This window comes from Tinamus guttatus, unplaced genomic scaffold (assembly GCF_059628265.1).
Source record: "Tinamus guttatus ecotype Peru unplaced genomic scaffold, ASM5962826v1 Tinamus_guttatus_pri_ptg001805l, whole genome shotgun sequence".
NCBI lineage: Eukaryota > Metazoa > Chordata > Aves > Tinamiformes > Tinamidae > Tinamus > Tinamus guttatus.
Genome location: NW_028290339.1, coordinates 1 through 21,931, shown reverse-complemented (window position 1 = coordinate 21,931; position 21,931 = coordinate 1). Strand labels below are relative to the sequence as shown.

Below are 21,931 nucleotides of genomic sequence, written 5' to 3'. Positions count from 1 at the left end.
GCCCTGCGTGGCCCTGGCGCAGGGTACGAGCGCCCGGACGCCGGGGCCCTTGGGGGGGCGGGGCGTCCACAGGTGCATTGGAGGTGGGAGGGGCTCGGACGCCTGGGCCCCTTTCTGGGGGGTGTTATGTGGGGGAGGGGGCTCGGATGCCCGGGCCCGTTGGGGCAAGGGGTGGCTACTATGGGGGGGGTCTCGGACGCCTGGGCCCCTTCCGAGGGGGAAGGGGGTGGGACACCCCCTGGGCATTTACAGATGCGGGGTGGGGGGGTGCTCGGACGCCTGGGCCCCTTGGGGTGGGGTGGGGGGGGCTGCTATGGAGTAGGGGGGAGCGCTCGGACACCTGGGCCCCCCTCCCAGTGTCGTCCCCCCCTCCCCCCCGGTCACCGCAGCCTCTCCCGGCATGAGCGGTAACGGCACCGGCAGCGGCAACAGCACCGAGCCCGGCGGCACCGGGGGCCTCTCGGTGAGGGGGGTCCCCGTGTGGGGGCGTCACCGGGAGGGGTTTGAGGGAGCCCGGGGGGGGTCTCAGGAGCTGGGGGGGGGGGGTCCCACCTTCCTTGATGGCCCCGGGGGTGTTTGAGGGGGTCCCGGTGGCTGGGGGGGTCCCGCACTGACCGTCCCGCCCCCCCGCAGGCTCCGGGGGGGGTCACTTATCTTGGGGTCCCTGGGGATGTCCCGGGACTGGGGGGTGTCTCAGGATGAGGGGGTTGTCCCGGGACAGGGGGTATCCGGGGCTGAGGGAGGTCCAGGGATGGGGGGGGTCCCGGGGGGTCCCGGCGCCCCGCGCTGACGCCCCCCGCAGGGCACCGCGACGGCGGCGCTGGCGGCGACGCTGGGCGCGCTGGGCGCGCTGGGCCTGGCCGCGCTGCTGCTGCTGGGGGCCGCGCGGCTCCGCGAGCGCCGCCGCAGCGAGGGCTCCTACCGGCCGAGCCGCGAGGAGCGCGAGGGGGCGCGCGCCGCCCCGCCCCCCCCGCCGCCGCCGCGCGAGGAGCGGCTCATCTGAGCGAGCGACCCGCGGGAGCGGGCGGGGGGGCACGGGAACCCCCCCGCGGAGCGACACGGGGGACCGGGCACGGGGGGGGCACGGGAACCCCCCCCGCGGAGCGACACGGGGGACCGGGCACGGGAACCCCCCCCCCCCCCCGCGGAGCGACACGGGGGACCGGGCAGGGGGGGCACGGGAACCCCCCCCGCGGAGCGACACGCGGGACCCTGTCACCTGGGGGGGGGGGAACGAGGATGCCCAAGCGACCCGCGGGACCCCCCTTGTCACCTGGGGGGGGCGTGGTGACACCCGAGTGACACGCGGGACCCTGTCACTTCGGGGGCCCAGGGACCCCCCCCCCCCCGCAGAGCGACACGCGGGACCCCCCCCTTGTCACCTGGTGGGGACGCGGGGAACCCCCTTGTCACTTGGGGGGGGGGGAACCATCGTGTGCACCCCCCCCGCGAGGAGAGACTCGTGTGACCCCTCCCGGGGGGTCACGGCGTTCCCCCCCCCCCCGGGTGACCGCGGGACCCCCCTTTGTCACCTGGGGGGGGTCATCGTGTGTGGCGCCCCCCCCCCCCCCGCCGCTATGGACCTCGTGTGATGGAGCGCGCCCCCCCCAACGCCGGGGGGGGCAATGGGGGGGCTAAGGGGGGGCAATTGGGTGTTAAATGGGGGGAAGGGAAAGTGTTTCTAAATATTAATTATATTTTTGAAAAAAACAAAAACCGATTCGAGCCTGGGGGGGGGGGGACCTCGCGGGTTGACGGAGGGCGGCCCCGGCGCCGCCTTCCCGCGCGTTCCGGGCGCCGCCTACGTCACCAGCTGCGTAAAGGCCGCGTGACGTCACCAACGGCCGCGCGAGGCCACGCCTCCCCGCTCCCCAACCCCCCCCCCCTCGAGGCCCCCTATAGCCCTTATAGCCCCCCTATAGCCCCTATGGGCCCCCTATAGCCCCTAGGGGCCCATATAGCCCCTATGGGACCCCTATAGCCCCTAGGGGCCCATATAGCCCCTATGGGACCCTCGTTGTCCCCCTGGGACCCCCCATGGCCCCTTGGGTGCCCAGTAGCCTCCCCTGGAAGCCCCATAGCCCCTCTGGGACCGCCCATAGCCCCTGTGGGTCCCTATAGCCCCTCCATCCCGGGGGGGGACACTGAGCCAAATCCCCCCCATTTAACCCAGGAAAACCCCGAATTGAGGCAAAACCCGGTGATTTAGGGACACTTGGCGGGGGGGGGGTACACTGGGAGAACATGGCAGGGAGGGGCCCATAACCCCCCGGACACCTGGGCCCTTTTGAAAACGTGAAAAAAAAAAAACCTTTAATAATAATTATCCAAATGCCCCCGGCAGGGCACCCACAGGGGCGCCGCGGGGGAGGGGGCACCCATGGGTGCTGGTACCGCAGCTGAAGCAGGTGGGGGGGGGGGGCAAGGGCTGTCACCCCCCGCGGGTGTCACCCCCCCAGGCAGGGCTGTCACCCCCATCCTCGTGCGGGGGGGGGGGGGGGGCTACATTCCCGACTCCTGCCGTGACACCTGCGGGGGGGGGGGGGGGTCAGCGAGGGGGGGTCACAGAGCACCCCCCCCCCCCCGGAGGGGCCCCGGTGTCCGGCTCACCCGCGTGGTGCTGCCGCCGGCCGAGCTGCTGAACTCGGAGTAGCGCCCGGCGCCGGGGCACAGCCAGGAGCGCAGCTCGTCCCGCACCTGGGGGCGAACGGGGCTGCGGCGCGGGGGGCTGCGGCACGAGGGCACCGCAAAGGAGGGCACCGCAAACGAGGGGCTGCGGCGCGGGGGGCACCGCAAACGAGGGCACCGCAAACGAGGGGCTGCGGCGCGAGGGCACCGCAAACGAGGGCACCGCAAACGAGGGCACCGCAAAGGAGGGGCTGCGGTGCGGGGGGCACCGCAAACGAGGGCACCGCACGAGGGCACCACGAACGAGGGGCTGCGGCGCGAGGGCACCGCACACACAGGGACACCGCATGAGGACACCGCACGAGGGGCCATGGCACGAGGGGCCGTGCACGAGGGCCCCCGCCGTGTGCACGAACCTGGTGCGTGAGGACCCGGGCACGCAGGGACCACAGGGCACGAGGACCCCCCCCCGTCACACAAGGACCCCCCCCCCCCCCCCCATGCACGAGGACGCCATTGCACAAGGACCCCCCCCCCCCCCAGCAGCACAGGGACACCCCATTGCACAAGGACCCCCCCCCAGCAGCACAAGGACCCCCCCCCCATTGCACAAGGGCCCTGTTGCACGAGGGCCCCCTTGTCACCAGCGCAGCCCCGGGGTCCCCAGCGCCCACCTGCCGCTGCGCCAGGCAGTGCAGCGCGAGGATGAAGATGCCCTGGGTGCAGTTGAGGAGGGTGAAGAGGAAGGAGAGCGGCCGCGAGGAGGGGCCCAGCTGGAACAGCCCCAGCAGCCACGTGGTGCCCAGCAGGCAGAGCTGGGCCACGGCCGTCGCCGTGAGCGTCCTGCGGGGACGGGCGCCTCGCACGGGGCTCGCACGAGGACAGGGCACGGGGGAACCACGGGGACCTCGCGCGGGGCCTCGGATGGGGGCTGTGCACAAGCGGCTGCTTTGCACGAGGGAGCTCCTTGCACAAGGGTCCTCCTTGCACAAGGGACCTCTTTGCACAAGGGACCTTCTTCCTGGGGACTACCCCCCCCCTGCACAAGCACTTTGCACAAGGAACCCCCCCCCCCCCAAACACATGGGGAGCCACCAGGTCCCTGCTGTCCCCTCGTGTCCCACCTGATCCTGCGCAGGTGCCCCATGTCCGGGTTGATGTCACTGAACTTCTGCACCAGCTTCCACACGGTGATGACAAAGATGACAGCGTTGACCTGGGTGGGGGGGGGGGACACGACACGGGGACTGAGTGACACCGGGGAGGGGACATTGGGGTGACACTTGCTGGGGAGGTGGGGGGGGGGGGGGGGGACACGTGCTCACCGCGATGACGACGCAGACGGGGCCCTGGAAGCTCCAGCGGAAGCCGCGCTCCAGGGAGAGCCAGCAGCTGAGGACAGCACGGGGACACTGGGGACACTGGGGACACTGGGGACACTGCGGGGGGCAGGGCTGGGGGCTCTTGCACAAGGGGCTCTTGCACGAGGGGCTCTTGCACGAGGGGCTCTTGCACGGGGCCTTTTGCACAGGGATGTTCTCGTGCACGAGGGCGCTCTCGCACAGGGACACCCTCGCACGAGGGTCTCTTACACAGGGACGCTCTCACACCAGCACACTCGTGCGCGGGGGCTCTCGCACGGGGACGCTCTTGCATGGGGACACCCTCACACGAGGGTCTCTCGCACGGGGACGCGCTCACAGCAGCACCCGCGCGGCGGCTCCTGCACTCACTGCTGCCGGGTGCCGTAGCCCTGCGGGAAGGCGGCGGCGGCCACGGCCACGACGAGGCTGGGGGGCCCGTAGGCGGCGAGCAGCAGGTGCCGCGCGCGCAGCGCGGCGGGCGCGAACACGCGCACCAGCAGCACGTAGAGGTGCAGCCCCTCCAGGCACATCCAGCAGAACGCGGCCAGCAGCGCCCAGTGCAGCAGCGCGGCCAGCAGCGCGCACGCGACCTGCGGGCACCGGGGCTCGCGGGGGGACGGCGCCCGACACGCCACTGCACCCCCTTGTATGGGACCCCCTTGCGCCAGGACCACCCCTTGCACAACGTTGCACCCCCTTGCACGCGACCTGCGGGCACTAGGGCTCGCGGGGGGACGGCGCCCAGCGCGCCCGCCCTGGGGACCAGCCGCCCCCCATTGCACCCCCTTGTACGAGGACACCCCCCCCCCCGCACGCCATTGCACCCCCTTGTACGAGGACCCCCCCCTGCACAACATTGCACCCCTTGCACGAGCACCCCCCCTTTGCACTAGGACCCCCCCTTGCACGAGGACCCTCTGCCACGGCCGCCCCCTCCAACGCCAGCTCTGTGCAAGGCCCGTCACAGCGCCCAATGCACCCACCAGCCCCTTGCACACCATTGCACCCCTTGCACAAGGACCCTCATTGCACAAGGACCCTCATTGCACAAGGACCCCCCCTTTGCACAAGGCCCTCTCTCCTTGCACGAGGACCCCCCCCTCGCACGAGGACCCCCCCCTCGCACGAGGACCCCCCCGTCCCGCACCGCGTTCTCGGTGCGCTCGATGCCCAGCAGGAAGGTGCCGTGCGCCAGGGCCAGCGCCAGGCACAGGTGCAGGTGGATGAGGCGCCGCAGCGGCGGCAGCGCCCGGCTCCGCGCGAACACCGCGATGGCCACGAGCAGGCAGAGCAGCGACAGCGACAGCCCCACCTTGGTCACCACCGACAGCGACCAGTCCTGGGGGGACAGCGCCGTGGGGACCCCCCCTTCTGCACGCCCGGACACCTGGGTCCTTCCCCGGGGGGTCTTGGTTTCCCCATAGGGATTGAGGGTTGGGGGATGAAGGGGTCCTTAGGGTCTCTAGTGCAGCCCACGGGGTCCTTAGGATGTTCTGGGGGGGTCTGGGGTCCTTAGGGTGCTCTAGGGCCACCCATGGGGTCCTTAGGGTGGCCCAAGGGTCTTGGGGGTGCTCCCTGAGGTCGGGTCCAGGGGGAGGTTCGGGGGCCCTGTTGGGGGAGGTGGAATTGGGGGTCCAGGAGGCTCCTCAGGGTCCTGGGGAGTTTTGGGGTCCTGCAGAGTCTTTGGAGGGGATGGGGGTCCCAGGGGGGTCCCAGGGGTCCTGGGGGGGTCCCAGGCAGGGTTGGGGGTTCCAAGGGGTCCCGGGGGTCCCAGGGGGGTCCCAGGGGGTCCCGGGGGGTCCTGGCGGTCCCAGGGGGTCCCGGGGGTCCCAGGGGGTCCCGGGGGGGGTCCCAGGCAGGGTTGGGGGTCCCGGGGGGTCCCGGGGGGTCCTGGCGGTCCCAGGGGGTCCCGGGGGTCCCGGCGGTCCCACCTCCACCTCGTAGAACGCCAGCAGCACCGCGAAGCTGCTCAGGTGGTCGCAGACGCAGGTGCTGCCGGGGGGGGCCCCGGCCGGGTCCTCCCGGTGACACCCGTCGGTCGCCCAGAGGCGCCGCTGGGGGTGCCAGAAGGAGCAGAGCAGCTGCCCCCCCGCGCGCGGGTCCTGGGGGCACCAATGGGGGGGTCAGGGGACACCCCCACCTCCAGCGGGGGGGCCCGGGGCCCTTCCTCCCCCCAGGGGTCCCCGGGGGGTCCCAGCACCCTATGGGGTCCTCAGCACCCTACGGGGTCCCCATGTTTCCAGAGAGGGTCTCTATCCCTTTTTGGGGTCCCCATGTCTGTTGGGGGGGGGGTTCTCTTTCCCACTTTGAGGTCTCCAGGTCTCGGGGGGGGGATCCTTATCCCCCTATGGGGTCCCCAGGTATTTGGGGGACCCAATCCCCTTTGGGCTCCTCAAGGGGGTTCCCAGGAGGGTCCCCAGGAGGTCCCAGCCCCCCTCTGGGGTTCCCAGGTCTCTTGGGGGGGGGGTCCCATCCTCCTTGGGGCGGCCCTGGGGGAATGGGGGGATCCTCATCCCCCCCACAGCTCCCTGTCCCCTCCTGAGGGTCCCAAGGTCTTTTGGGTGGGGGTGGGGGTGTCCCCATCCCCTTTGTCCCCCCAGGGGGTCCCCATCCCCTTTGTCCCCCCCGGTCCCCATCCCCTTTGTCCCCCCCATATCTCACCGGCGGGGGATGGGCGAAGTGCAGGGTGACCCCCCCCCGCACGCGGGGGGGCCGCTGCCGGGGGACCAGGACGGTGGCCACGGGGGACACGAGGCGGGAGGAGGGGCGGCCCCGCCCGCCGGGGGGGCCCAGGCGGCCCCAGCCCCCCCAGTGCAGCCGCCCCCCCAGCAGCCGGGCCAGGGCCGGGGCCGAGAGCAGGGCCAGGAGCGCCCGGTCTGGCCAGGGGGGACATGGGGACACGGTGACACCGGGAACACCCGGACACGCCCGCACAGCCTGGCCGGGGGGGACACGGGGACACCGGGAACACCCGGACACCCCCCCCATGGTCTGGCCGGGGGGGACACGGGGACCCCGGGACCCCCCCAGACCCCATGGACACCCCCGCACAGCCTGGCCATGGCAGGGGACAGGGGGACGGGGACACGGTGACACCGGGACCCCAATGGACCCCCCGCGTAGCCTGGCCATAGGGGGACACGGTGACACCGGGAACACCCAGACCCCCCCATGGCCTGGCCATAGGGGGACACGGTGACACCGGGACCCGCCCGGACTCCCCCACGCAGCCTGGCCATGGAGGGGGACGGGGACATGGGGACACCGGGACCCCCCCGCGTAGCCTGGCCATAGGGGGACACGGTGACACCGGGGACCCCCCCGGGCCCCCCCACGCGGCCTGGCCATGGAGGGGGACGGGGACATGGTGACACCGGGACCCCCACGGATCCCCCCGCCTGGCCTGGCCACAGGGGGGACATGGGGACACCGGGAGCCCCCCCCATGGCCTGGCCCCCCCAGAACTCCCCGTGCACCCTAGAGACCCCCCTGCACCCTAGGGGCTCCCCAAAGCCCCCCCAAACCCTAAGGCCCCTCCCAGGACCCCCCAGAGCCGCCCCGGGACCCCCCCCGTTGTCCCCATCGTCCCCCCCCCCCCATTACCGCTGTCCCCGTCCTTGGCCACCTCTGCGGCCACCTCCAGCCGCACCCCGGGGTGCTGCAGGCGCAGGGGGCCACAGGGGGGGCCCTGGCACACGGCCACGCGCAGCTCTGCGGGGACAGGGACAGCGTCACCCGCCTGGGGACATCAACCCCCGGACCCCTTGGGGACAGGGACAGCGTCACCCCCCTGGGGACACCATGATCCCCCTTGACCCCCTTGGGGACAGGGTCGGGTTGCTACGGGCAACAAGGACGGGGCCACCCCGGGGAGGGGGGGGGGCAGGGACAGCATCAGGGACAGGGACACCACGAGGGGACATTGTGGGCAATGAGGACACCGTAGGGACAGGGACACCATGGGGACAGGGACACCATGGGAGGATGGGGACACCGCCAGGAGCCACCCTTGGGAGACAGGGACCCCAAGGGGACACTGGGGTGACAGGGACACCACGGGGAACAGGGACACCACGGGAGGCCACCTCTGAGAATGGGGACACCAGGAGGGGACACCGTGAGGGTTGGGGCCAGCATGGGGGGGATGGGGCTGCCCTGGGGGACCAGGGACACCCGTGGTGGGGGGGGGATGGGTACCCCAAGGGGACACCGGGGGTGACAGGGCCAACCCGGGGGTGACGGGGCCGCCCCCCGGTGCCACCTGTGCCGTTGGCGCCGGTGACGGTGACGTTGCCGGGGGGCAGGAGGGCGCCCGCCCTGCGCACCAGCTCCTCGGTGGCCGCCAGCAGCGCGGTGGCCTCGCGGTGACGCGCGGGGGTGTCACCCGGCGCCCCCTCCGCGGCCACCAGCGCCGCGTCCAGCAGCGTCACCAGCTCCTGGGGGGGGAGGGACATGGCAGCCACCCCCGGGACCCCCCCAAACCTCCCTGCACCCTTGGGACCCCCCCAAAACCTCTGGGAGCCCCAGAGACCCCCTGAATTTGTCCTGAGCGGTGGGACCCCCCCCAATGTCCCCAGGACCCCCTAAGTGCCCCCACCCCCCCACACAGCCAGGGGACCCCCTAAGTCAACCCAGGACCCCCCCCCCAACAGAGACCCCCCCCCCAACAGAGACCCCCCCCCAAACGCTCCCTCCTTGGGACCCCCCCCCCCAAGACCCCCCCGATGTCCCTGGGACCCCCTGAGTGCCCCTCTCTAGACCCCCCCCCCGACCCCCCCAGCCCCCCGACCCCCCCCACCTGCAGGAACGCGGGGGGCTCCAGCCGCCCCCCCAGCTCCCCATAGAGCCGGGCCAGGGTCTGCGTCACCGCACAGGGCGCCTGGGGGGACACAGGGACCCTGCGCTGCCACCAGGACCTGGGACCTGCCCCGGGGGCACCCAAAGGTGACCCCCCCCCCCCCAAAGTCCATTGGGTGCCCTTAAGGGGACATGTCCCCCCTCCCCCCCCCAGGGAATCAGGACCCCCTTGGGTTGACGTGTCCCCGTCCCCCTCCCCCAGGCCACAGTGAGCCCAAAAGGTGACGTGTTCCCTTGTCCCCAAGTCCTTACGGACCCCTAAGGGGACATGTCCCCTCCGTGGGGGGTCCCTAAGGTGATGTCCTCCCCCCCACCCAGTCCATAGGGAGCCCTTAAGGGGACACGTCCCCCTGCCAGGCCATAGTGACCCCGAAGGTGACAAGTCCCATCCCCAAGTGCATCGGGAGCCCTTAAGGGGACACGTCCCCACCCCAGCGTCCCCCAAGGTGACCGTCCCCCTCACCTGCCCATCAGGACACAGCTCCGGTGGCAGCGGCGGGGGGGTCTCCTCTGCGGGGAGGGGACACAGGGAGCGGCGTTGGGGACAGCCAGGCCCCTCGCACGGCCCCATGTGACACACGAGTGTGCAAAGTGTGACATGTGACGAGTGTGCAAGGGACCCCCCCCCGTGCACGAGGGTGCGAGAGGAGACAGCGTGTGCAACAACCGCCCCCCAACGGTGCAAACGCTGTTGTGCAAAACACGGTGCAAAACGCTAGTGCAAAGCGCGGGTGCAAAGCGCTAGTGCAAAACGCTAGTGCAAAACGCTAGTGCAAGGCACGGGTGCAAAGCGCGGGTGCACACACAGGGTGGGTGGTCCTGGGGAGGTCCCAGGGGGTTGCGGGGGGGGGGGAATCCTTGGGGGACCACGGTGTGTGGGGGGGTCACAGTGGGGGTTGTTGCAGCGGGGTCCTGGGAGGGTTGTGGGGGGGGGTTGTCACGGGGAGGGGGGGGGTGTTGCAGGGGGTCCTGGGGGGTGTTGCAGGGGAGTGTTGCAGGGGTCCCGGGGGCTGTTGCGGGGGGTCCCGGGGGCTGTTGCGGGGGTCTCACCCAGGCACTGAGCGGCCGTCCCCGCGGGGACCCCCCGGAAGCCGCTCGCGCACTTGCAGCTGAAGCTGCCCGGCGCGTTCTGGCACTCGCGGTTGGCGCCGCAGGCGTCCGGCCGCTCCAGGCACTCGTTGATGTCTGCGGGGACGGGGGACGTCACCGCCACGGCCCCCCCCGGGTCCCCTTGGGTCCCCCCAGCCCCCCGCATCCCCCTGGGTCCCCTTGGGTCCCCTCGGTGCCCCCCGCATCCCCCCAGGTCCCTTCTGGGTGCCCCCCCCCGGGCCGGGGTCTCATCCATCCATGCCCCCCTCCCCGTTCCACTTTGGGCCCCCCCATCCCAGTCCCCCCTATCCCCGCCATGACCCCCCCGGTGTCCCCTCGTGACCCCCGGGTGTCCCCCCTCCAGCCTGCGCCTCCCACCTTCCCCCATGTCCCCCCGTCCCCGCCATGTCCCCCTGCCCCCCGTGTCCCCATGTCCCCTGTCACCGTCACAGCTCTCCGTGGGGCTGTCGAAGAACTTGTGGGGCCCGAGGGGGCGCAGGCCGGGGAGGCAGGTGCAGTGGGTCTCGTTGTGGCAGACGGACCCTTCCCCACAGCCGGGACACGGCCCCACGGTGGCTGCGGCCACCGGCACCGTCACCACAGCCCCCACACAGCACCCATAGCACCCAGCAGCCAGCCCCATAGCACCCTATGGCACCCACAGCCCCCAATACCCCTATAGCCAGCCCCTAACCCCCCCATAGCACCCCATAGCACCCAGCAGCCAGCCCCATAGCACCCTATGGCACCCACAGCCCCCAATACCCCTATAGCCAGCCCCTAACCCCCCCATAGCACCCTATGGCACCCAGCAGCCAACCGCATAGCACCCTATGGCACCTATAGCACCCTATGGCAACCACAGCCCCCAATACCCCTATAGCCAGCCCCCAGCCCCCCCCCATAGCACCCTATGGCACCCAGCAGCCAACCGCATAGCACCCTATGGCACCTATAGCACCCTATGGCAACCACAGCCCCCAATACCCCTATAGCCAGCCCCCAACCCCCTCCCATAGCACCCTATGGCACCCAGCAGTTCCCCCACAGCACCCCATGGCCAGCCTCACAGCCCCCCATAGGCCCCTATAGCCCCCATAGTCTCGTATAGCCTCCATAGCCCCCCACGGCCCCCTTATAGCCCCCTATAGCCCCCAGAGTCCCTTATAGTCCCTTATAGCCCCCATAGTCCCCCATAGCCCCCCACTCACTGTTCAGGTCGGAGGAGGACCCGGTCCCCAGCACCAGGCAGAGCCCTGAATGGGGGGGTAATTTTGAGGGGGGGGCAGGGACATGGGGCCCCCCCGGCCCATCCTGCCCCCAGGTTAGCTGGGGGGGGGGGGCTGAGCCCCCTCCCGACCTGTTTTTTTTTTCTTTTGGTGGGAATTGGGGCACCCATAGGGTGACACCCCCCCCCCCCCGGGCTGTTGTGACAACACGGGGACGTTTCCTGGCGACGCTGTCACCTCTGGGTGCCCCCCCCCGCCCCGCCCCCACTTCCGCTCTGACTCTGGGGCCCCGGAGGTGTCAAAACGCGGGACCTCCCCCCCCCCCCCCCCGCCAAGGGGCCCAGGCGTCCGGGCCAATGGGGGGGGGGTGCCCCAAATGTCCCCCCTCCCCCCCCCCCCAAAATAAAAGAAGCGGCTGAGGGAGGAACCGCCCCCCCCCGCCCCCCCCGCCCCCGCACTTCCCCTTCCCAGCCTGGGAAAAGGGCCCCGGCGTCCGGGCGGGAGGGGGCGGGGCGGGAGGGGCCCAGGCGTCCGGGCGCCCCCCGCCCCCCCCGCTCTATCAAACGGGAAGGGACCCGGCGCCACAGACCCCCCCCCCTCCCCAAACGCACTGAGGGGGGGCCCAGGCGTCCGGGCACTGCCCGACCCCCCCCGCCCCCCGCAACCTCCCCGCGCGCGCGGGACGTCCCGGCCCCCCCGCGGGATTTGGCCCCCCATGACCGACCCCCCGGGGGGGGGTTGGGGGGTCCGGGACGCCCCGGGGGGGTCGGGGGGGTCCCGGGTCTCACCGAGCCCCAGGAGGCGCCGAGCGGGTCCCATCGCGGCGGCGGCACCGGGCGGGGGGGGGGGCCCTATAGCGCCCGGGGGGGGGGGGGAGCCGCCCTTGGAGGCGGGGCCTGGCTGGAGTGGGCGGGGCCAGGGGCAGGGGGCGTGTCCGAGGGGGCCCCGGCGTCCGGGGGGGGGGCGGAGGGCGCCGAACACACGTGGAGGGGGGGCAGGGGTGTCACCCGCGTGTCCCCCCCCCCGGCCCCGTGCGGCGCACGAGGGCGTCGCATCCTGACACCGGATGTGGGGCCACATCCGCCCCTGGACCCACAGCCGGACCCACAACCCGCCAACAACCACCCCCGAGCCTACAGCTGGACCCACAACCACGCCCCAGCAACCACCCCCGAACCTACAGCCGGACCCACAACCCGCCAGCAACCACCCCCCGAACCTACAGCCGGACCCGCAACCCGCCAACAACCACCCCCGAACCTACAGCCGGACCCGCAACCACCCCAGCAACCACCCCCCGAGCCTACAGCCGGACCCACAACCACCCCAGCAACCACCCTGAACCTACAGCCGGACCCGCAACCACCCCAGCAACCACCCCCGAGCCTACAGCGGACCACAACCACCCAGCAAACCACACACCCAGCAACCACCTCCGAACCTACAGCCGGACCCACAACCCGCCAACAACCACCCCCGAACCTACAGCCGGACCCACAACCCGCCAACAACCACCCCCGAACCTACAGCCGGACCCGCAACCACCCCCAGCAACCACCCCCGAACCTACAGCCGGACCCACAACCCGCCAACAACCACCCCCGAACCTACAGCCGGACCCGCAACCACCCCAGCAACCACCCCCGAACCTACAGCCGGACCCACAACCCGCCAACAACCACCCCCCGAACCTACAGCCGGACCAGCAACCACCCCCAGCAACCACCCCCGAACCTACAGCCGGACCCACAACCCGCCAACAACCACCCCCGAACCTACAGCCGGACCCGCAACCACCCCCAGCAACCACCCCCGAACCTACAGCCGGACCCACAACCACCCCAGCAACCACCTCCGAGCCTACAGCCGGACCCACAACCCGCCAACAACCACCTCCGAACCTACAGCCGGACCCGCAACCACCCCCCAGCAACCACCCCCGAACCTACAGCCGGACCCACAACCACCCCAGCAACCACCTCCGAGCCTACAGCCGGACCCACAACCCGCCAACAACCACCCCCGAACCTACAGCCGGACCCGCAACCACCCCAGCAACCACCCCCGAACCTACAGCCGGACCCACAACCACCCCTGGACACACAACCCACCTCCCGTCCCCCACGCTACAACCGCCCGGTCTCCCCTGGACACAACAGGCGGCGCCGGCCCCGCTCCGAGATCTGGTGTCACCTTTATTGGTTTCCGTCCCCATGGTGGCCCTGCCCACCCCCGCGGTGGCACCGGCCGCTCGCTTGGTGGCCCTGACAGAGCCTGCAGTGGCCCAGGCTGTTCTCATGGTGGCCCTGGCTGTCCCTATGGTGGCCATGGTGGCCCAGGTGGTTCCCTTGGTGGCCCTGGCTGTCCCCATGGTGGCCCTGGCTGTCCCCATGGTGACCCTTGGTGACTGGCCCTATGATGGCCCTGGCTGTCCCTATGGTGGCCACAGTAGCCCTGTCTGGTCCTTATGGTGGTCCCGGCAGTTCCAGTGGTGGCCGTGACTGGCCCTATGGTGGCCACAGTGGCCCTGTCTTGGTCCCTTGGTGGCCCTGGCTGTCCCCACCGTGTCCCTCTGGCCGAGGTGGCCCTCGGTGGCCCTGGCTGGTCCCTTGGTGGCCCCGGCCGGGGCCCTTCCCTTTTCCGCTTCCTTTTTCCCCGTTTTTTGGTGCTTTCGCCCGTTTCGTTGGTTTAATGCACTCGACCCAAAGTTGGTTTGGCAGATGGGGGGGGGGGAAGGGCCCCCCCGGGCCCCCCCCAGACCAAGGGGGGGACCTGAGGGGGGGAGGGGGGAGTCAGGCCCGGGGGGGGGAGGGGCCCCCATGGAAACAGCCCAGAGCTGGGGGGGGGGGGGGACATGGGCCCCCCCCCCCGATTTTGGGGGCGGGGGGGGTCCAGGCTGCCCCCCCCCAGCTCTTTGGTTCGTGAGGTGCCCCCCCCCCCCGCGGTGGGGGGGAAGGGGGGGCAAAACACGGGGGGAGGGGCCCCGAATCCAGGGGGGGGGCAAATTTGGGGGCGATCCCCAAATTTATGGGGGGGCCCCAAGCCCTGGGGGGGGTCCCCTCCCCCCCTTCCCTATTTACAGCGCTGGGACCCCCCCCCGGAGCTGGGGGGGGGGTTGTGCTTCAAGGGGGGGCCCCGCCGGGAGGGCCCCCCCGGGCCTCGTGTCCCCCGGGGGGGCTGGTCCATTTACATCTATATTACAAGGAAAACGTGTCCCTTTTCGGGGGGGGGCTTTTTTTTTTGGCAACGAAAGCGTCAGGCGGGGGGGGCACCCGGAGCCCCCCCCCACGATCCCCTCCCCCCAGTGTTGCCAAGGACACGGGGGGGGCCCCGCTGCCCCCCCCACCCCAGATGGCTTTGTGGGGGGGGGTCTTGCACGGTGGGGGGGGCAGCCCCGCAGTTGTGGGGGGGGGCGGGACCCCCCTCCCCAAAGGCCCCCCATGATGGTGGGGGGGCTGTTTGCTATGGGCCCCCCCCATTTCCACCCCCCGGGGGGGTTCAGTGTCCTGGGGGGGGGGGCGCACGAGGACCCCCCCATGTCCATGTGTGGGGGGAAGGACCCCCATGTCCATGCAGGGGCGCACGAGGACCCCCCGTGTCCTGGGGGGGGGGCGCACGAGGACCCCCCCTCGTGTCCATGCAGGGGGGGCCCCAAGGACCCCCCCGTGTCCTGGCTCCGGTCTGGGGGGTCCAAGGACGCCGAGTCCGAGGGGGGGGCACGAGGACCCCCCCCCAGTCCCGTGTGTGTTGGGGGGGGCGCAGGGCTGCGGCGTCCGGTGCGGGGGGGCCGAGGCCGCGTCCTGGTGCACGGAGGGGTCCTCGTGCAAGGAGCGTCCGCGTCCTCGTGCGAGGAGGGTCCTCGTCCGCGTGCACGGAGCGTCCTCGTGCAGGGCCATGGTGACATGGGAGGCCGAACCCTCGTGCAAGGAGCGTCCGCGTGCAAGGAGGGTCCTTGTCCGTGTGCAAGGAGGGTCCTTGTGCACAGAGGGTCCTCGTGCGGGGGCCGTGGTGACATGGGAGGCCGAACCCTCGTGCACGGAGGGTCCTCGTCCTCGTGCGAGGCCGCGTCCCGCGGTGCAGCCGCCTCCTCGTGACACGGGAGGCCCAATCCCCGTGCGCGGGCCGTGTCCCCACGTGTCCCCGGGTGTCCCCACGTGACCCCAGGTGTCCCCGGGTGTCCCCACGTGTCCCTGGGTGTCCCCACGCGTCCCCACGTGACCCCAGGTGACCCCACGCGTCCCCGCGCGTCCCCACGTGACCCCACGCGTCCCCGCGTGTCCCCGTGCCGGGGGGGGGCTCACAGACTGGTCACCAGCTGCATCTGCCCGTCGGGCTCGGCCCCCCCCGGCCCCTCGCCCCCCCCGAAGGCCTCGCGGCTCGGCCGCCGCGCGGGGGGGGGGCAGTGGGGGGGCGGCGGGGGGGGGCGGCGGCGGCGGAGGAGGGGGGGGGCGGGGGGGGCGCCCCGGCGCCGCGGGGGGGGGGCGCCGAAATAGGGGGGGCCCTCGGGGCTGCTGTCGGGATAGGCCGAGTCCCGGGGGGGGGCGGCCGCGAAACGGGAGTCCCGGGGGGGGGAAGGGGGCGGCGGCGGGGGGGGGCGGGGGGGGGCGGCGGCGGGGGGGGGCCCAGGGCCGCCTGCGCCCGGGCCAGCTCCTGGTACAACAGTCCCAGCTCGGGGGGGGGCTCCCCGGGGGGGGGGCGGCGGGGGGGGGGGCGGCGGGGGGGGCCCCCCGTGCGAGGAGGAGCCTCCGTGCAAGGAGCCTCCGTGCAAAGAGGAAGCTCCGTGCAAGGAGGAAGCTCCGTGCAAGGAGGAACCGCCATGCAAGGAGGAACCGCCATGCAAGGAGCCTCCGTGCAAGGAACCACCTCCGTGCAAGGAACCACCTCCGTGCAAGGAGGAGCCGCCGTGCAAGGAGGAGCCGCCGTCGTGCAGCGCGCCCCCCCCGCCGTGCGCGCCCCCCCGCAGGTTGCTCTGCACCAGCTCCGAGATGATCCTCTTCTCCAGGGCGGCGGCGGCGGCGGCGGCCGGGGGGGGGGCCGCGCGGCGGGGGGGGCCGTCGCCGTCGCCCCCCCCCCGCAGCGAGTAGCTGTTGTTGAAGTTGCCGTTGAGGGGCAGGGGGTCCCGGGCGCCGCTCGGGGGGGGCTCTGCGGGGAGGGGGCAGCGCTGGTACCGGGGGGACACGGGGGACACGGGGGACACGGGGGGGACAAGGGACACACAGGGATGCGGGGCACGAGGGACACGCAGGGACGTGGGACACGCGCGTGTGCAAGGGGCTGCAGGAGGCACGAGGGGACATGGGGCATGAGGGACACGCAGGGACACAGGACACGCGCAGGGACATGGGACACACGCAGGGACATGGGACACACGCAGGGACACGGGACACACGTGTGCAAGGGGCACGAGCCGCTGCAGGAGGCACAGGGGGACATGGGGCACAAGGGACGCACAGGGACATGGGGCGCAGGGGACACATGCAGCCAATGGGGCACACGCGTGTGCGAGGGGCATGAGTGGGTGCAAGGGGCATTAGGGGACATGGGGCACAAGGGACACACGCAGGGACACGGGACACACGTGTGCAAGGGGCACGAGTGGCTGCAGGAGGCACGAGGGGACATGGGGCACAAGGGACACACCGGGACATGGGGCACAGGGGACACATGCAGCCAATGGGGCACACATGTGTGCGAGGGGCATAGGGGGACAAGGGGACACGGGGCACAAGAGCCCATGGTGGGGGGGGGCTTTGGGACACGAGGGGGGCCCCCCCTGTTCAGGGGGGGACAAGAAGGTGCAGGGACATTGGGGGGGGCACCAAGGACCCGCCGGGGGGTGGGGACATGAGGGGGACACGGGGGGGACACATGAAGGTGACACAAGGGGGACGCGGGGGGGGGCACTTACTGGTCTCGCGGAAGCTCCCTGGGGGGGGCAGAAATCACAGGTTGGGGGGGGAACTGACACCCCCCAATCCCCCCCTCCCGGTTAGGGGGAATTTGGGGACGTCCCCGTGGGGGGCATCTGTGGGGGGGGCTCTTGGGGGGGGATCTGAGGGTGCCCCCATGGGGGGGCCCAAGGGGGGGCATTTGGGGGTTCCCTGATGGGGGGGGCACCTACCTGGGTGGAGGAGAAGAGGGGGTATCTGGAGGGGGGCATTTGGGGAGGGGCTTCTGAGGGTGGGGGTATTTGGGGGGGAACTTGGGAGGACCTGGGGGTTCCCTGATGAGGGGGCAAATGGGATATTGGGGGGGTATTTGGAGGGAATTCGAGGGGGTGTTTGGAGGGGGTGTTTGGGGCGTGTTTGGGTGGGTATTTGGGGGTGTTTGGGGGGTTTTGGGGGGTGTTCGGGGGTACTTGGGGGGTGTTTGGGGCGTGTTTGGGTGGGTATTTGGGGGTGTTTGGGGGGTTTTGGGGGGTGTTCGGGGGTACTTGGGGGGTACTGGGATGTATTTGGGGGGTATTTGGGGGTGTTTGGGGAGTATTTGGAGTCTTTGAGGGTGTTTGGGGGTATTCGGAGGGTCTTTGGGGGTGTTTGGGGGTCCTTGCGTGCCGGGGGTCCCACCTGGCGAGTTGAAGGCGGGGGGGGAGCCGGGCCCCCCGCTGTAGCCCACGGACTCGGCCAGGAGGGTGTTGTAGGGGCTGCCCCCCCCGCGCGGCTGCAGCACCGGGTTCGTCAGCAGGTGGTTGCCCACGGCGCCTGCGTCACCGTCACCGTCACCGTCACCGTCACCCCGCGGGGCGAGGGGGGCCCGGGGGGGGGTCTCACCTCGGTTGAGGGTGGGGGTGCTGTTCAGGTCCCCCGCCATGAAGCTGGACTCCGTCTGCTTCCGCACCGTGTCGTTCCACATCCTCCGGATGCGGCTCTGGGGGCAGCGCAGCTGGGACCCCCGTCCCGGGGGGACCCCGACGTCCCCAGCGTCCCCCGTGTCCCCGCGCGCCGCCTGTACCTGCGTCCCGCTGTAGTAGCGGCTGTTGCTGCGGATGGCCGAGGTCTTGAGGGCGCCCAGGGCGGTGCCGGGGGGGCTGCGCAGGCAGCAGCTCGAGTGACGCAGGCACTTGCTGAGCTCCCGGTGCACCTGGGGACGGGGACACGGCTGCCACCGGGGACACCGGGGACACCGCGGCCACCCGCTGCCACCGCTGTCACCAGGGACACCGGGGACACCGGGGACACCGCTGCCACCGCTGCCACCGTGGCCACCAGGGCCATGAACTGCCACCTGCTGCCACCACGGCCACCACTGCCACCCGCTGCCACCGCTGCCACCAGGGACACCGGGGACACCAGGGACACCGCTGCCACCATGGCCACCAGGGCCTTGCACTGCCACCTGCTGCCACCACGGCCACCACTGCCATCATGGCTACGGCTACCACTGCCACCGCTGCCACCGCTGCCATCATCCTGGCATCCCCATTACGGGACCCCAGCACCCATGGGTGCCCCCCACCCTGGGACCCCCCACCCCGGGACCCCCGTTATGGGACCCCAGCACCCATGGGTGCCCCCCACCCTGGAACCCCCCACCCCAGGACCCCCGTTATGGGACCCCAGCACCCATGGGTGCCACTTCCCTTGTGACCTCCCACCCCCTGGGTGCCCCCCAAACCCACAAACCCCCATCACAGCCCCCCCCCGGGTGCCCCCCCCCGGGTGCCCCCCCCCCGGGTGCCCCCCGCCGGCACCTTCTTCTGCAGGGCGCAGTGGAAGACGAAGATGAAGGTTCCCTGCAGGGCGTTGCAGGCCGTGAAGAGCGACGCCGTGAGCAGCGACTCGCGCGTGACGAAGAGGAGGCCGAAGGCCCACGTGAGCCCCAGCAGCAGCAGCAGCGCGATGGCCCCCAGCGCCCACGACCTGCGGCGGGGGGGGCGTCAGGACCGCATCGAGGGGGTCCCCGTGACCCCCGCCCACGTTTTGGGGAGGATTTTGGGGGTTCCATCTCCCATCCCAGGGGGATTTTTTGGGGGGGATTTGGGGCTCACTTGATGCTGTCCAGGCGGCTGGAGTCGGGTTTGAGGGCGGCCGAGCTGCGGATCATCTTGTGCAGCGTCACCAGCAGGAACACGAGGTTCACCTGGGGGACCGGGACACCCCGGCACGCGGTGACCCACGGCGGGACCCACGGCGGGACCCACGGCAGGACCCACGGCAGGTCCCACGGCACCCGCCCCCCCGTCCCCGTCCCCAGGCCGGTCCCCGCGGTGCCCCGGGTGTCCCCTCACCAGGATGACGAAGGCCACGGGGCCGATGAAGCTCCAGATGAAGTAGTTGTCAACCCGCAGCCAGCACCTATGGCGTCGGGAGGGAAGAAAGGGGTCAGCAAGCCCCGCCCCCTGCCCCACATGGCCCCGCCCCCACCTCCAAGACCCGCCCCCGCCCAACATGGCCCCGCCCCAAGCTCCAGGCCCCGCCCACTCACACTTGGGTATCAATATCCACCGTGAAGCCCCCGCCCCTTCTCTAAGCCCCGCCCCATGTCCCGCCATGGGCCCGCCCCTGCGCCTAGCCCCGCCCCCTTCCCGCAGGCCCCGCCCACTCCTGCATGGGCGGGAGTATTGGTGGTGCAGCAGCAACATCCTCCACCGCAAGCCCCGCCCCCTGCTCCGGCACGGCCCTGCCCCTCGCCGCAAGCTCCGCCCCTTCCCGCAGGCCCCGCCCCTCGTCGGCCCCACCCACTCCCGCCTGGGCGGTGCCGTAGCTGCAGGGGCATCAACATCCACCACCGCAAGCCCCGCCCCCTGCTCCGGCACGGCCCCGCCCCTCGCCGCAAGCCCCGCCCCCTTCCCGCAGGCCCCGCCCGCTCACGCGTGGGCGGTGCCGTAGCTGCGGTGGTCCACGGCGGCCGCGATGGCCACCACCACGGCCGGGAAGCAGTAGCCGCCGGCGTAGTAGTACTTGCGGCGGGACAGGTCGCTCTCGAACACCTCGAGCAGCAGCAGGTAGAGGTGGACGCCCTCGAGGCAGAGCCACGAGAACGACGCCAGGAAGAAGTAGTGCAGGAGCCCCGCGAAGATGGGACACGCCACCTGCGGGGGGACACGGGGGGGACGTGTGGAATGGGGACACTGTGGGGACACCCTGGGGATGGGGACTCCATGGGGATGGGGATCCCATGGGGACGTGGACACCACAGGGACAAGGGCCCTATGGAGATGGGACTGGCCACCTGCGGGGGGACGTGGATCCCGTGGGGACCCCATGGGGACACCCTGGGGACAGGGACTCCATGGGGACGTGGACAGGGACAAGGACCCTATGGAGATGGGACACGCCACCTGCGGGGGGGGCACGTGGGACGGGGACGCCGGGGGGACACCATGGGGACAAGGACACCCTGGGGACAGGGACTCCATGGGGATGGGGATCCCATGGGGACAAGGGCTCTATGGAGATGGGACATGCCAGCTGCAGGGCAGGGGGACACGAGGGGGTGACGTGGGGCTGGGGGGACCCCCAGGAATGCAGCCCCCATGGAGACACCATGGGGACGAGGACTCCATGGGGACAGATCCCGCAGGGACAAGGGCACAGAAAGGAGCTGTGGGGCAGCCATGGGGTCACGCGCTGGGGGGTTCCCGGGTGCCACAGGGGCCTCCTGAGGGGCTCTGGTGGCCTCGGAGGGGCCATGGGGTGGCAATGGGGTCCCTAGGGTGTCCCAGCGGTGTCCGGAGGGGGTCCCTGGGGGCCGGGGCGGCGCCGGGGTCCCCACCTGGTACTGGGTCTTGTCGATGCCCACGAGGAAGACGAGCTCGGCCAGGAAGAGGCTGATGCAGAGGTTCTTGTGGATGGTGGTGCGGTCCGAGGGCAGCCCGCGCACGCAGCAGAACGTGGAGATGCAGATGCCCAGGCACACGAGGGCCACCACGATGCCCACCCACGAGATGACCGACAGCAGCAGCTCGTTGAGGCGGCCCTGGTACTGCGGGGACGGGCGCTCAGCGCCGGCGGCCACCGGGCCTGAGCCCGAGCCCGAATCGGAACCAGCACCCGAACTGGAACCTGAACCTGCACCCGAATCGGAACCAGCGCCTGAACCTGAACCTGTGCCTGAACCTGCACCTGAATCTGAACCTGAACCTGCGCTCGAGCCTGCACCCAAACCTGAACCTGCGTCCGAACCTGCGCCCGAATCTGAATCTGAACCTGCATCCGAATCCAAACCTGAATCATCTGAACTTGTGCCTGAATCTGAACCTGCGCCCGAGTCTGCGCCTGAATCGGAACCAATGCCCAAGGCTGCACCTGAACCCCAACCTGAACCTGCATCTAAATCTGAACCTGAACCTGCACCCAAATCTCAAGCTGCGCCCAAACCTGCACCTGAATCTGAACCTTCACCCGAACCTGAACCTGCATCCGCATCTGAACCTGCGCCTGAATTAGAACCTGTGCCTGAACCTGCACCTGAAGCTGCACCCGAATCGGAACCAGCTCCCAAATCTGAACCTGTGCCTGCGCCCAAATCTCAACCTGCACCCGAGCCTGCATCTGAATTCCAACCTGAACCTGCACCCAAATCTGAACCTGCACCCGAATCTGCACCCAAATCTGAACCTGCGCCCAAACCTGCACCCAAATCTGAACCTGCACCCGAAGCTGCACCCGTGGGACCCCGCGCCGCCCCCCGCGCCGCCCCGCGCGCCGTCCCCGTCCCCGCTCACGCTCTCGCGCTGCGCCATGAGCACGGCGAAGTTGGTGAGGTGGCTGCAGGCGCAGGACGTGTGCGTGGCGTTGGTGTCGAGCAGGCGGCAGCCTTGCG

General features: G+C 71.2%; 2 protein-coding genes across 2 annotated transcripts; both read right to left on the bottom strand.

Annotated features, from left to right (window-relative positions):
- Window positions 1–2,502: 2,502 nt before the first annotated feature.
- Window positions 2,503–11,986, bottom strand: LOC148590049 (adhesion G protein-coupled receptor E5-like). Its single transcript, XM_088539537.1, has 17 exons — window positions 11,956–11,986; window positions 11,150–11,194; window positions 10,383–10,514; window positions 9,900–10,034; window positions 9,313–9,359; window positions 8,791–8,871; window positions 8,254–8,428; window positions 7,596–7,703; window positions 6,654–6,868; window positions 5,924–6,094; window positions 5,140–5,331; window positions 4,362–4,582; window positions 3,954–4,020; window positions 3,753–3,844; window positions 3,303–3,471; window positions 2,611–2,697; window positions 2,503–2,529 (listed from the first exon to the last, which is right to left on the bottom strand). The coding sequence occupies exons 1-17, from the start codon at window positions 11,984–11,986 to the stop codon at window positions 2,503–2,505; spliced, it is 1,995 nt and encodes a 664-aa protein (XP_088395663.1).
- A 1,041-nt stretch (window positions 11,987–13,027) lies between these two features.
- Window positions 13,028–21,917, bottom strand: LOC148590048 (adhesion G protein-coupled receptor L1-like). The gene is made up of 12 exons (XM_088539535.1): window positions 21,834–21,917; window positions 20,882–21,091; window positions 19,978–20,198; window positions 19,395–19,461; window positions 19,155–19,246; window positions 18,858–19,026; window positions 18,119–18,247; window positions 17,938–18,034; window positions 17,734–17,868; window positions 17,076–17,093; window positions 16,049–16,309; window positions 13,028–13,068 (listed from the first exon to the last, which is right to left on the bottom strand). Exons 1-12 carry the CDS (start codon window positions 21,849–21,851, stop codon window positions 13,028–13,030), a joined length of 1,458 nt encoding a protein of 485 aa, XP_088395661.1. The 5' UTR covers window positions 21,852–21,917.
- Window positions 21,918–21,931: the final 14 nt, after the last annotated feature.

Excerpts from the sequence above, each read along its gene's own strand:
- LOC148590048 (XM_088539535.1), bottom strand. Across the intron at positions 20,199-20,881 it reads TCGACAAGACCCAGTACCAG|GTGGCGTGTCCCATCTTCGC; the intron begins GTGGGGACCCCG and ends GTCCCCCCGCAG. Across the intron at positions 17,869-17,937 it reads CACCCCCACCCTCAACCGAG|GCGCCGTGGGCAACCACCTG; the intron begins GTGAGACCCCCC and ends ACGGTGACGCAG.
- LOC148590049 (XM_088539537.1), bottom strand. The coding sequence starts at position 11,986 with ATGGGACCCGCTCGGCGCCTCCTGGGGCTCG. Across the intron at positions 4,021-4,361 it reads GGCTACGGCACCCGGCAGCA|CTGCTGGCTCTCCCTGGAGC; the intron begins GTGAGTGCAGGA and ends TGCTGTCCTCAG. Across the intron at positions 2,698-3,302 it reads ACTGCCTGGCGCAGCGGCAG|GTGCGGGACGAGCTGCGCTC; the intron begins GTGGGCGCTGGG and ends GTTCGCCCCCAG.